The following is a 15,564-nucleotide window of genomic DNA, read 5'->3' as shown; positions in this document are numbered from 1 at the left end:
AACAGGAGGTGCAAGAAATAAGGAAAGTAACTCTCAGCTTCAGCCAACTGCGAGGTGATCGCAGGTGATCGCGAGGTGATCGTGCTTTTGCTGTTGTGGGTCCTAGGCTGTGGAATACCCTCCCAATTTCCCTGAGAACACTGACCTCCTTACTTGAGTTTAAGCACAAACTAAAGTTATATCTTCTCGAACAGGCATTTCCTTGATTTTTTTTGACGAGGTTTTATATTATATTATGTTTCTGTCTTTCTGTTTTCTGTGTATTTTATGTAAAGCACAGTGGTCAACGTTGGTTGTGTTTACTTGTGCTATATAAATAAAGAAAGAAAGAAAGAACTGCATCTGTGAATGGGCAGCTACTCAGTAATCATGGTAGCAATGTACCTGTTTCAGGACAATCACTAACTGATGGAGAACAAGGAAATATATTGCGTCTTATAGAAAAACAAAATTAAATTACTGCCATGTTGTTAAAACAGCGCAATATTTCATTACATTACTTCATTCAAGGAGGTTGTGGAAAAAAGAGCAAACAACTATGGTGATTGTTTCTATTTTCTTGAGCAGTATACCCGAGGTCAACCTAGAGAAGTTGACAGAAGTTGTCAACACATGACTTCCACGCAGGGTTGCATGAAAGCCAAGACCCTGGACAAAGTGCTCTCTTGGAAGTTCATTAAACCTGAGGATACAAGGGCTTTACAAGATTATCATCTTTTTCTTAGAGCTTGCTGTAATGCTATGGAGGATGTTCGTTATATGAAAGAGTTAAACTTAGCTACCAACATGCAAATAATTCTTTCAAAGATGCCTTTTAAGCTCAGAGACAAATGGAGAGCAGTGGCGTGTGATCTGCAGGAAAAACGTAAGGAACCAGCAGCATTTAAAGACATTGTGGATTTTGTAGAGAAGCAAGTAAAATTGTTTGGAAACATCTTAGAGGCTCCTTTTGGTGGAGGTCGAAGCATGATTCGTTCTAAGACTAAGGGAAGTAGTTTCGCTACCACTGTTACTGTACCAGGTATGGAAGATGTTGGGAAAACTAATAAAGGAAGTGCATCCTGTCATTGTTGTGGCAAAGATCCAAAAATCCATGAAGAAAACCTGGACTTTCTGAAGAAGAAAGGAATCTGTTTTGGCTGTCTATGTACAGGCCATATTAGTAGAGATTGTAAAAAGCACATAACATGCAGTGTGTGTGGCTCTAAACATCCCAGCATCCTTCATGTCTTTCAGCGAGATAAACCAAGCAGTGGGCAGTGCTCTGATCTCTGTTCAGTCCAGTAGTCTTACTGGGGCCGGTGAAGATGCTTGTGCCTTGTCCATTCTTCCAGTATGTGTTAAATCTAAGAATGGAAACAAAATAGTGGAAATGTATGCCTTTTTAGATCCAGGCAGTTCAGCGACCTTTTGTATAGAAAGTCTTATGAATAAGCGTAATCTTTACGGCAAAAAACTGAATATTCTGCTTAAAACCATGAATCAAGACAAATCGGTTTCCAGTTATGTTCTCAAGGATCTAGAAGTTGCTGGATTGGATCAGACACATTATTGTTCACTTCCTGAAGTGTATTCCCAGAAAAGTATACCAGTTTCTAAATCCAATATTCCCATGCAGAGCGATCTTGTTCCATGGCCTTATTTAAATAGCATACACTTGCCCTCAATAGAAGCAGGAGTTGAGCTCTTTATTGGAGCAAATGTACCAGATGCACTGGAGCCATGGCAGGTTGTTCGCAGTCAAATGAATGGACCATATGTGGTAAGAACCATACTTGGATGGACAGTGAATGGACCGCTTAAAGGAATGGAACTTTCTGTAATGACCAACCTCACGTGACTGTTAACAGGATCTCTGTCTTAAAATTGGATGAGCTTTGGGAACAATTTTCCCCGAAAATGCTCTGGATGAACTGGTAGGGATGTCTAAAGAAGATAATCAGTTCATGGATCTCGTATCTCAGTCTTTAAAACTTATAGATGGTCATTACTGCATTGGTTTGCCCCTCAAGAATAAAGATGTGGTCCTACCAAACAATAAAATAGTTGCAGAACAGCAGGCTTTGAGTCTGCAAAGAAAATTCAGAAAATACTCCACATTTCAAGCAGTATGAAATGTGCAGAGGACCATGGAAGTTTGTTTAATTGCAAGACGGCAGAGGTCATCCGGAAACACTTCTATCTGGATGATTGTCTTAATTCAGTGCCCACAGAATCTGATGCTATTCAACTATACAAGGAGCTTCATGCAATGTGTGCTAAAGGTGGATTCCATCTGAGCAAATGGATGAGCAACAGTCGGGAGGTGTTCAATTCCATACCAGAAGAAGACAGGGTGAAAGAGGTAAAAGACCTTGACTTGAACCATGTTGTGCTTCCGATGGAAAGTGTACTAGGTGTACAGTGGTGTGCCGAATCTGACACCTTCAGATTTAAGGTAGTAATAAAGGACAGAGCTTTTACCAGAAGAGGGATACTTTCCCGTGGTTAGTGCCATATATGATCCTCTTGGATTTTTGTCTCCAGTAGTTCTTTCCGCAAAGAAGATTCTTCAAGATCTTTGCAGGGAAGGGGTTGCATAAAATAGTGCTATACCCATCAAATCTTCATGGCTTGGAGAAATTTGAGACAAAAAGATTTTTGAAACCTGTAGAGTTTGGAGAGGTCACGGCAGCTCAGTTACATCATTTCTCGGATGCCAGTGAGGAAGGCTATGGCGTTGTGTCTTACCTACTTCTCCAAAACAATCAGAACATTGTACATTCCGCCTTCTTGATGGGTAAGGCTCGAGTTACAGCCGCCACTCTCGCCAGTCGAGTGGACAGGCTATGGAAAAGAGATCTAAGGATGAAATTACAAGATTCTCTGTTTTGGTCAGACAGCACTGCTGTGCTAAAGTATATTCAAAACGAGTCCTCTAGATTTATGTGTTTTGTTGTGAACAGAGTGTCTGAGATCTTGAGAACATCCAACGCGGCTCAGTGGAGATATACAAATTCTACCGATAATCCTGCTGACTTTGCCTCAAGAGGGCTGAAGGTGGATATTTTACTTCAGGAGCAGATGTGGACATCTGGCCCTCCCTTTCTTATTGGATCACAGGAAGAGTGGCCAGATATGCCAATTGATTTGGGAAATAGTTTGGTTCAAGACCCTGAAATCAAGCAAAAAGTTGTGGTTAACACTCTACTGATTCAAACTGAGGAGGGATAGGCTGGATCCTCAGGCTGAAGAAAACCCTACTAGCTCTAAGGAAAAGGAGAAAACAATTGAAGGAAAATCTTGATTGTACTGAATTGAACTAACCACTGGAAGTTATCAATAGAAACATGCTTAAACTACGATCCAGTATGAGTGAAGGCTATCTTTCAGTAGATGAGCTAGAGGAAGGTGAAATGGCGATTATACGCTTTTCCCAAAAGATGAGGTTCCCAGAGGAATTTAAATCTCTACAAAGAGGTGAAGACGTCAAGCAGAGCAGTCCTCTATATCGTCTCAATCCAGTATTTGAGGCAGGTGTTATAAGAATGTATGGACGTCTAGATAATGCAGCCATGCCTGAAGAATCAAAACACTCAATAATACTGGCAAAGGATCTGCATATTTCCGAACTTCTTTTTAGGCATGTTCACAAAGAGGTCGGACACAGCGGATGAAATTACATGTTGGCTAGGCTACGTCAACGATATTGGATACCAGGAGCAAGTGCCATACGGAAAGTTTTGTCCAGATGTGTAATCTGTAAATGACTTCAAGGAACAGCAGGTTCCCAACAGATGGCAAATTTACCTTCAAGCAGAGTCTTACCAGATGAACCACCATTTAATCGAGTTGGAATTGACTGTTTTGGCCCATTCGAGATCAAACGTGGACGAAGCACTGTGAAGCGATATGGAGTCATTTTTACCTGTTTGGCTATAAGAGCCATACACACAGGGGCGGTTTCTTCATTAGGGCGATTGGGCAACGCACCACCAAAGTGTGAAAGGGACTTTTTCAATCACATTCACAATCTCATTCAACCACAGAGTTACGCTAGCCGTCACTGTTCTGCCTCTGGATATAGTCCAATCAGCGTCATGTCACGTTCTGTGGAGTACCGCCTCTTTTTGGGCGATTTCACTCTGGCTGAGAATCGCCCAGAGTGTTCCCATAGACTTACATTCAAAGATGTTTTTTTTCGAACTGCAGGCACTGCAATGCATTCTCTATGGGTTCCGGGAGGGCTCGCACTAACGTGCTTACGTCATCATACGTATCCTTAACTTGTGCAGCGATTGGTGGGAACAAACATACACTGTTAAAAATCTTTAAGATTAAGTGACAAATAATATTTGAAAACAATTTTGAATTTGAACAACAAGAAAAAATGAAACACTACTTTAATATCTTTATCAAATGTGATTAAAAAAATAAAAATAAAAAAGAGAACGAGAGCGAGAGAGACTGTTGGGACATCTTGCAAGTTGAGGCCAGTTGAACTTGAACAACGTCATGGCGAACGCAGTTAATTCTATCGTGTCATTAAATTTTTTATCACTTTGCTACTTTTCAAAATTTCAGTATAAGTAAGCAGTGTATTAAGCGAGTAATGTGATGTAATCAGTGTAATAATAGTGAGTAGTGTAAATAGTGAGTAATGTGCAGGGTTCGTACGGGTGCTTGAAATCCTTGAAAGTGCTTGAATTTTGATGTGTTTAAGGTTTGAAAAGTGCTTAAATTTTGGATAAAATGCTTGAAAATGTAACTATATTTCTTTCACAACAAATATTTATCTGACGGAATAGTTTGTATATTAAATGGAGAAATAAAATGTAGCCCTTCAGATTCAGAGCGATTTGCGCCAGAGCAAGTAACTTAGCGTAAATACACATAAACTTAGAGTTATGTGATTTCAGTTGTTTCTTATTAAATTGAAATTGGAGTAAACGTTTTTGGAAATTCGCATCCTGGCTGGGCTTTGTTTGAATTGATTTTGGCTTGCTGCTGAATTGTTAACACTCATATAGAAACAAACAAGGAGATTTATTGTAAGAGTCACTTTATTTTTCATTAAAATTAAAGTAGTGAAGTTGCCTTTACATGCTTAAGCTGTTAATTTATCCATTGCATGGGTGTACCTTATCCTTATAAATCATCCAAACATTTGCCCCCCCTGAGAGATTTTGCAGGAGCCGCCACTGCATACACATCAAAGTGGTTGCATCATTGGATACGTATTCTTTCATCCACGCCTTACGGCGTTTCATAGCACGACGTGGTCAAGTATTAGAATTACGCTCCGATAATGGAACCAACTTTGTTGGAGCCGAACGAGAATTGAGTGAAGCCATAAAAAATTGGAACCATGATAAGATCAGTGATGTTCTAATCCATAAGAGTATCAAATGGATATTTAATCCTCCTACGGGATCTCATCACGGTGGCGTTTGGGAGAGGATGATTCGATCAGTGATAAAGATTATGAATTCAATATTGAAGGGGCAGAGTTTAGATGAAGAGGGTCTTCATACGCTTTTGTGTGATGTGGAGTCAATTAATAATGGCCGTCCTATAACAAGATCATCTACGAATTCTAAAGATCTAGAGGCTCTAACACCAAACCATCTGTTACTTCTGAAAACTCAACCATCTTTACCCCCTGGTTTGTTTGAGAGGGAGGATTTATATGTACGTCGTAGGTGGCGACAAGTACATGGACGACCTATTTTGGAGGAGGTGGATAAGGGAATACCTACCTAAGCTACAGAAACGGCAGAAATGGCTTGTAAATAGAAGATATTTTGGTAACACTTTACTTGAAGGGGTGTGCATAAGACTGACATGACAGCTTCATAATCATGACTTGACACGTCATTAATATGAAGGAGGTTTTATGCATGTTAATGACAATTGTCATTAAGTGTCATTTGCTCAATTATGTCATTTTTAATGAAAAGATGACATTGTTTGAGATGTCTTTGTTATGACAACTTGACATAAACCAATACATCATAACCTGTCAGTGTCTTTGTCATGGCAACTTGACATTACCAAGACAACATAACCTGTAATAAATATGTCATAAAGATGACATAGCAGATTATGTTGTTTGCTTAATAGTGATTGCTTACTGTCAGTTTGTCCTATTTTTTTATTTATTTTTATTTTTATTTTTATTTTTTAGATCCTGGCAGAGTCAAGTCAAGTCACCTTTATTTATATAGAGCTTTTTACAATGCAGATTGTATCAAAGCAGCTTCACAGTGATAACATCAAAATAATACAACAAAGTTTTTTTCTAGAAGAAAATTGCATCATCGTCCACCTTAAGTAAGGCAGATCAATAATATTGTTGAATATTAAATGTCCCCGACTAAACAAACCAAAGGCCAAGGCAACAGTGGCAAGGAACCAAAACTCCATCAGGTGACAGAATGGAGAAAAAAAACCTTGGGAGAACCCAGGCTCAGTCGGGGACCAGTTCTCCTCTGGCCGACAAGCGAACAGTGTATGATATGATCCAGGCAGCATTACAGGTCAGAAGTCAGATTGGATCAGAACATTCAGAATATTATACAGTTCCATCTGGTTGGAAGTCAGAGTCATCACGCCGGTATGGAGACGAGTTTGTTGAGGATCAGTGCTGATGGTCTTAGTTTAGTCGTGTATCTGGCAAAAACCTGCAAACCAAATTCTTTCAAGAACTGGACAGATTCACTCCATGTTTCATCGATATCTTCAGGGCTAAAGGTGGAGACATTGGCTCCACACTGAAGAAGATTCTGCAGCAGATTGAAAATGACGTAAGCTCCTCGACATATCACAATTATTTTTCGATAGCAAAACAAATGTTGCTTTTGCTGTTGTTGTTTGCTCTTTGTTGTGTTAGTGTCATAAGCGCTATTCAATATACATTTTTATAGCTTTGCAGAAATCCAACATCAATGCGTTACAAACAGCCGTTCTTCACGGCCTACCACTCCTCCTCGGAGAGGACCCCTCTGATGAAGACAATTTTTGTAAGTATTTTCTTCTCTGATGTGATTCTTATTTAACAGGCAAACTGTTCTTCAAACAGTTTTGAGATCTGGCAAGAAGAGTAATGAAGGCAAGAAAAACAGTCAGGACGCAGAAACAAAGTAAGGGATAGAAAAAAGAAAGTGAAAGATAAATTAAGAAAGTAGAAGAAAAAAGACAGTAAGAAGATAAATTTTATATTGCATAAAGAAATGAATGAAAAACATTTGTAAGAAAGACTATTTTTTGTTAGTTTTAATTTGTATAGCTGGTCTTCAGGTTTTTTTTGTCTTTTCATGCAGTGGTTTGATGTATGTATTCCTCCCTGCATCCACTGCTGTGTCCTGTTTGAAAAGGCCTTTACATTTAGACATAATACAGTGATATTCATTTAGTTTCACGTTTTACTGAGTATGTGCTATTAAAGGGATAGTTCACCCAAAAATAAAAATTCTGTCATCATTTACTCACCCTTATGTTGTTACAAACCTGTATGAGTTTCTTTCTTCTGCTGAACACAGAAGAAGATATTTGGAAGAATGTCGGTAATCAAACCAATCAAGCCATTGACCGTAGTATTTTTTCCTACTATGGAAGTCAATGGCTACTCTCAACTGTCTAGTTACCAGCATTCATCGAAATATCTTCTTTTCAGTTCAACCGAAGAAAGAAACTCATGCAGGTCTAGAACAACTTGAGGGTGAGTAAATGATGACAGAATTCTCATTTTTGGGTGAACTATCCCTTTAAAAGAAGTTTTGTGGCATACTTAGACCTCATTTTTGTTATATGCTATTCCCATTTTTAGGACTGTGATGACAATTAAGACATTTCCCACATTTGACTTTTTTGTTTCACAAGAGTAGAAATATGAGGAAACTCAAAGGCCAAATTCCTTTAATCATCCATCACAATGAGTAAAACCAAAGAATATAGCTCTACCAGAAAGACTCGGGAGAATCAATACTGTGACAATTATCGATTTATTAAAACAACCCAGCAAGCAATAAAGTTCTTTGGCGTATGCCCCGTCCGTAGCTCGCAATCTGAGGGTCCGGACTCTGCATATCCTGCCTGAAGATCAAGGCAGGGGCGCAGCCGACCCCCTGTGAGGTATGGAAGGGACCATCCTGGTGGTGGTGGTGGGGAGGATGGAGGGAAGGATTCGACTTGGAGGTGGTGGGGAGGATGGTGGTGAATTGGAGCGTCAACATCTACAAACTCAAACATGAGTAAGTACCGATCTTTTATACCACAAGTGTTGGAATGTGATTGGATAGATAAAAGGTAAAGTGACTTAACAATTGAGTCTTCCCAGCAGAACTTTATGCTAAAGCTTTCATTTCTGATGTGCAGCAAAAGATTGTTGAGCTTTACAAAATAGAAAGTGGCTGTAAGAAAATACCTAAAGCATTGAAAATCCCCCTAGGGATGTTAACCGATGACTGTTTGACCGATGGTTGACCGCATCAACATTTAACTGATCAAAGTTGTCGGTAGTCGGTTAAAAAAAAAAAAAAAGTGATCTCTAAATTAGGCTATTATAGACAGTGGACTAAACGCTACTACATTTAGCCATCTCATTCCAAGATCTTTTTGTGTGAAGTGAACAAATCCCTCACACTCAATTTTTCATAACTTGCCTGTTTGTACTTAATAAACCAATAAAAACATTTGGCACGAGGTCACAGTGTTTGGGTTCGCACGCTCACAAGGTTTGCGAAAAGTAAAGGCTACAGGCTAAAACACTCGAGGTTAGAGCCAGGGCAGACGACAGGATGAAGCGTGCAAAGAAAAGTAGTGTGTGGGACCATTTCACCAAAAAGAATGACAGATGTAAGTTGCAACTTGTGTGATACAGTGCTTAAATACAGTAGTAGCACATCATCTATGATGCAAAGTGATGATGATCATCATCTTTCTTTATTATTGTTAGCACCACCTCAAACTAAAGCGGCGTCTCTTCGGAGCTGTCATTTTCTTAAATGAGCCGCGGCAATGTTTCAAATCAGCTTCTAACGTTAGACAAACGCCTTTATTTTCAACGCGATCACCTTGTTCCCAAACCATTTCGAAACTAAGGAGCCATTTGTCCTCCGATTACATACAGTACATACAAGCTCCTCGGCGCCGCGTTTGCGGGACTCATGTTTCGCGCTGTAGGGGATTTTAAAAAAGTGACGTGAGTGGAAGGGCGGCAGTGTGTGTGTGAGCGGGAGGCAGAGCGGCAGAGAGATGCGACAGAGTTGCAAAATTGCAGGCACGGCTCGAAATGGCTGTTATTTCAAATAGCGTAGCATATTTTAAACTAATCGGTTAACCGGTTTCAACCGGCTAATGAGGCTCGGTGGTCGGTCAAGAAAATGTTTAGTTTTCGTCATCCCTAATTTTGACCATCAGGGCAATAATTAAGAAGTTCCAATTATCTAAAGATGTTATGAATCTGCCTGGAAGAGGACATGTGTCTATATTCTTATGCACAGAGGAGAGTTTGAGTGGCCATAGACTCTCCAAGGATCCCAGATGGAGAATCCCAGAGATTAGTTGAGCCTTAGGGTCAAAAAGCCTTAAAAAATAAATTAAAAATAATAATAATCATACAACCCCTACATGTTGTTTGGGAGGGTTTCAAGAAAAATCTCCTCGCTCATCCAAAAACAAACTCCACCATATTCAGTTGTCAGACATGGCTGGAACTTCAAATGGGATGAGGTTCTATGGTCAGATGAAACAAAATAAAAACAGAGCTTTTTGGCAGCAAACTCACCAGATGGGTTTGATGCTAACAGGGACAAAAAGTACCCCGTGCCCACGGTTAAATATACTGCTGGATCTTTAATATTGTGGGCCTGTTTTTTTGCTGGAGGTCCTGGACATCTTGTTCAGATACATGGTATCATGGATTCTAGCAAATACCAACAGATAAAAAATCAAAACACGATGACCTCAAAACCTGATGCTAGAAATCTTAGAATGTGCTGTGGCTGGATCTTCCATCAACACTAAAGTGTCACTGAGCACAAAAGGAAGCTTCAGCCATGACCATCCCAAGCCATGACCTGAACCCTATAGAAGATGAGTGGGCTGAACTGAAGAGAAGCAGCACCAATGTGGATCTGGGAATCTGAAGGATCTGGAGAGATTCTGTATGGAGGAATGGTCTCTGATCTATTGTCAGGTGTTCTCAAAACTTATCAGGCATAGGAGAAAACTCAGAGCTGTTATCTTTTTTTTTTTTTTTTTTTACCAGTTTTTGCAACCAAAAGGAGGTTGCAAAAAGCAAATAATTAATAAAAGGGTGCCAAAAATGATGACCAACGTGTTTTGGAGAAATATTTCCCCCCCTACTTTTAATTCATTTACTTCAATAAAAGGTTGGAGTTTTGCAAAAAAAAAATAATGAAAACTTAAAAGGATAAACAATGCAGATTTATTGTTACAGCCATCTTTGACATATTTACCAGTTGAGCCAATAATTCTGACCACAACTGTATCTCAGTAGCCTGGTTCTACCAGACTCTCGTACATTTCATTTGTACAGAGAGTCTGGCCTCTCTCCATTGACAAGCGTTAACTTCCTTGTAGGCGGGTACTCTGTTGAAGTTTAAAACTATTGGATCTGCCCAGAGTCACTCTGGATCTGCCATAACCAATCGCTAACGTTTGGTCGTGACGTAACCCTATACTCAAACTAGCGCACGACCTCAACGTCATCTTTCTCAGCCACTCCCTCTGTTCGCTGATTGGACCGGTAAAAAATTGATCGGAGAAAACCAAAAAATACACCACAATCCCAGACGTAGTCCTGAAGGGAAATAAAATTGAGCGGAAGTACGCAGGAGGGCGGAGCCAGGCTAGTATCTCAGAGTAGCATAAGCTAGAATAGGGAGGAATTCAAGGAAAGTAAAAACATAGAATTTTTTTATTTTTTATGATGATGTTAAGTGCTCACGGAAGAGATGGGTTTTCAGCAGTCTTTTAAATACTGCATTCCGCATGGAGGTGGGGAGATCATTCCATCAGCAAGGAACAGAGAACGAAAATGATCTGGAGAGTGATTTTGTGCCTCTCCCGTAAGAGCAGGTGGAACTAGGAGAGTTCTAAGCCTGTGGTAGATCTGTTAGCAAGCATCAATGCCTTGAACTTGATGCGAGCAGCAGGTGGTAGCCAGAGATAAAGATAGGTGTGACGTGGGCCCTTTTGGGCTCGTTGAACAAGTTGACAAGACGTGCAGCAGCATTCTGAATCATTTGTAGAGGTTTGATTGCACATGATGGAAGTCCAGCCAGAAGAGCATTGCAGTAATCAAGCCTCGAAATGACCAGGGCCTGGACAAGAAGTTGTGCTGCATGCTCAGTTAGGAAGGGCCTGATCTTCATGATGTTGTGTAGTGCAAACCTGATTGACCGAGCTGTCTTTGCAATGTGGTCTTTAAAGGTCAGCTGGTCTTCAAAGATTACTCCAAGATTTCTGGCCGACCTTGATGGGGTGATTGATGATGAACCTAGCTGGATGGTGAAATCGTGCTGTAGAGTCGGATTGGCTGGCAATACGAGAAGCTCAGTCTTTGCCAGGTTAAGCTGCAGGTGATGTTCTTTCATCCATTTTATCACAGCTTGAGAATAGTGCAGCTACTGTGGGATCATCTGGTTAAATTAAAGATAGAGCTGTGTGCGATCAGCATAGCAATGGTAGGAGAAACCATGTGCCTGTATGATGGGTCCCAGTGATGTAGTGTATATGGAGAAGAGGAGGGGCCCAAGAATTGAACCCTGAGGAACCCCCGTGATCAGTCGATGTGCTTTGGATACCTCCCCTCTCCAGGCAACCCTGAAAGACCTACCTATGAGATAGGATTCAAACCAGTGAAGTGGAGTTCCTATGATGCCCAGTGATGAGAGGGTGGACAGAAGGATCTGATGATTCACAGTGTCAAAGGCAGCAGAGATCCAGGAGAATGAGAACAGATGATTTGGAATCAGCTTTCGCAATCCCTGTGCTTCAGTGACTGACAGTAATGCAGGCTAGGTTGATTGGCCATTCATGAAACCAGATTGGTTGATGTCTAGCTGGTTACTCTGTGAGAGGAAAGATGATGGTTGGTTGACCTGGTTGAAAACTACAGTATTTGTTCAAGTGTTTTCGCTATGAATGGTATGGGAGAGATAGGTCTGTAACTATCTACAAGTGTTTAATGTGGGTTTTTGAAGCTGCAGGGTTACCCAAGCCTGCTTGAATGCGGTAGGGAAATCCCAGTGTGGAGAGATGTTGATGATGTGTGTGAGTGCTGGTAAAAGTGTAAGAGATGGCTTGTAGAAGGTGTGAGGGGATGGGATCTAGGGGGTAGGTGACTGGAGAGAAGAGAAGCATTTAAAGGTCCCGTTTTTCCTGTGTTTTTGAAGCTTTGATTGTGTTTACAGTGTGCAATATAACGTGTTCATGTTTCGCGTGTAAAAAAAAACAGTATTTTTTACACAATTATCTGTATACCGCTGTTTTCACTGTCCTAAAAACGGGCTGATGACTTCCTTGTTCTATGAAGTCCCTCCTTCAGAAATACGTAACGAGTTCTGATTGTGCCAGCGGTTCCTGTGTTGTGACTCGACAGCAGCTTAGCGCACGTTGCCCGGAAAGGTCACGTCTCTTACCATAACGTGGAGATGCATGCGCATGCGCATAAATTGTAACCATTGATCTCTAAGTACAGCGTCCCTGGGAAGGCCAAACAAAGGTGATTGGACTCCGGGATGAAAATAACAGCGTCTCGACGACATGGCGACAAACACACTCTACAAACACAACTCTTCCTCTTCTCCGTGGGAGCGCAACAAGACCACGCCCCCCTTTTTTGTGTATTCCTGTGGGCGGAGGTTAGTCAAAAAACTGTTCTATTGAGGTCATTAAAGCAGGAAGTAGAGGGATGTAGTCCAAACCGGCCGTTCACTGTAGGCGACTTCTGTTAAATAAAATATCTCGCTTGGCATTGAACTTTGAGCTTTATAATTTTACAGATATTATTTAGACTCTAACAACAACATTACACACTAACTAAAGTTTGAAACATGAGATCACGAAGAACGGGAACTTTAACCTATTAGCAAGACATTTTATTTGATTAAATGTGTTAGTTTTATTAATATTTACTGCAATCTCCTAAAAATGGGCTTATTTAAAATGTGCTAATGCAACATGATTTTTCAATCTGTTTTCATTGCATTCAATCCACTTGAATTAAATTAAAAATTAATTTAAATTAATTAAATTGAACTTAATTGAATTATTGAATATTTTTTTATCGTATTACCTGAAATTGGGCAGCCTTCTCATCCAGAATTTATACACTGTAAAAAAAATATATTGTTGCAATTATCTACAATAAATAGCTTCATTTTATATACAATTTAATAATATGATTATAATGTGCCTTTGTATAATAGATTTAATATGCCTTTGAACTACAGAGAAACAGATCTTTAATGGGAGCAACGCCACAAACACTGCATATAGGCTAATTCTGTCATGTGACACCACATTTATTTGCGTTAAAACCCTTTTTCTCGACAAAAAGTGTTTCCAACTTAGTTTTTCGTGACGTAAAGTATCAACCTAAAAATTATGCACTTAAGTTAATTGGAAAAAGATTGTGTTGACATTTGCATTAAATTATCAATAATTGGCATTTTAATCAGTTATATCGTCAAACATTTTGATGCGCTTAACCTTTTTTCACTCCACACTCTGCCAAACAGTCCAATCTGAGGAGGGAGGGTGAGGACTCTGGAGGAGGACGAGGAGCAGGCAGAATAAGACACCATTGAGACGATGATCTGGGAGGAGCCAGGGCAGAGACAGGAGGGACCAGAGCATAAATGGGAGGAGCAGGAGGATGAGTTCCAGATGGAACCAAGGAAGATTGCTGACTGGGGTAGATATGGTAGAGGTTGAGACCAAGGCGGAGCTGAGGGTGGTGCCAAAAGTCTGGAGGGCCACGGTGGAGCTGCTGGCAAGTGTGACTGAGGTGGAGACTGTGGAATGAGGACAATGGTGGATCCGGAGGGAAGGAGGAGTAGATCCAGAGGCAGATACAGATGGGTCCGTGCAGCAGAGTGGAACAACTGGAGGAGCTGAATGGTGACAGCGGAGACGAGGCAGATGAACTGGATGGCGTTGGCAGTGGAGGAGGGAAAGGGAGGCTGAGCATCTGCAACTAAGGAGACTTGGTACTGGGCATAACCAGCGACAACTTGGAAATATCCAGTGATGACTGAAACAGTGAGGAACTGGCTGGGAGTGGAGATGACTGAAGTACAACAAAAGCCTTCTCATCCAGCTCATTCAGATCATCATGTAATACATTAATCCAGCTCTGTTTAAATACCTCATCCTCAGCCGCAGGAGGGTGGGCAGGGCTCGTATTCAAGCCGACAAACTCCACTAAAATGCCATTCGATGACTGACGCTGTTGCCAGCAAACACACCTGGATTGACTCTGCATTGGACTCGGGCTCCGGCATGAAGACCGCCTCTGGCGATCGCTCTGGCTCGATCTTTGTGGCAGGCTCAGGCTCCGAGTCAATAAAACAAGACAGAGAGAGCTTGTACCAACACAATCCACGTAAAGTTAACACAAGACAATGAACTAAGGGAGAAATTTAGCTTTTTGTTCTACTGAGCCAAAGTCTAATAGCAAGAACTGACATATGTACTGCAGCTAGTAAATGTCACAATAGGTCAATGTTGTAGGAGTATTAGCTCTAGACTTAGAACTGTGGGATTGAGATACAACCCAGCATAATGCAGTGGAAAAGAGCTAACTGGCCTCAGGGTTCACTGCAGTAATAAGAGACTTGCTCAGTGTAGAAATGCTCTAAAGATGTGCTATATACAAAGCCATGAGCAGTGGAGAAATGTTTTTATCTTAAGGAAGTGGTCAAGGCAAAAGACAGGATTAGGATTTGTTTTTTCTCTCTCTCCTTCACATGTTTGTGTCAGTGTATTGATGTGTTTTACCTGTAATGAGGTTGTCCACCAGGGTTGTTGGGATACAGAAGACGCCCACCAGAAGGTCACTAACGGCCAGGTTGAGGATGAAGAGGTTCGTGACCGTTCTCATCCGCCGGTTCTTCAGCACAATCAGACATACCAAGCCATTTCCCACCATGCACAACAGGAAGATGAAGAGGTAGGCCGCTGTCAGGGTGGCAGCCACAGACAAAGAGTGCTGGTAATATGGGTAGTAGGTGATACTGGTGTGGTTGGTGACATTACTGTGGTTCGCGTAAGCATTCAGGAGACTGCTGTTCAAATAGAGTGTGGAAAGCTCCTGCAACATCTCCACTTCTGCTAGCTCGTCCTCCATGCTGTCACAGAGTTCCTCTTGCTATGCTGATTGCAGAAAGCACCTGAGGGTGAACAAATTGCACACACACCACAGTAGAGCCAATTCAAAACAATAATGTCAAAACAGAGACAATAATGACTTTTCATTGTAAAATGCATTCATGCAAAGAATTTGAGCACCAGAGAGCGTCAGGCTTTATGTGCAGTCAGTTTCAACAGGAAAGC

The 15,564-nt window shown here is 41.0% G+C and overlaps 1 protein-coding gene across 1 annotated transcript in view; it reads right to left on the bottom strand.

The window, feature by feature from the left end:
• npffr1l2 (neuropeptide FF receptor 1 like 2) overlaps window positions 1-15,564 on the bottom strand; it is a gene marked incomplete at its 3' end in the record, with an annotated part of 45,197 nt that overhangs the window by 10,736 nt on the left and 18,897 nt on the right. Inside the window, exon 2 of the mRNA XM_079872361.1 lies at window positions 15,010-15,401. Coding sequence (XP_079728487.1) covers window positions 15,010-15,358 — 349 coding nt within the window. The 5' untranslated portion in view covers window positions 15,359-15,401. The remainder of the gene's footprint in view (window positions 1-15,009; window positions 15,402-15,564) is intronic.

The sequence above is a fragment of the Squalius cephalus genome, assembly GCF_949319135.1.
Source record: "Squalius cephalus genome assembly, chromosome: 5".
Classification (NCBI taxonomy): Eukaryota; Metazoa; Chordata; class Actinopteri; order Cypriniformes; family Leuciscidae; genus Squalius; species Squalius cephalus.
The sequence above is the reverse complement of the archived record's forward strand: the minus strand, read 5'-3'. Positions and strand labels throughout refer to the sequence as shown.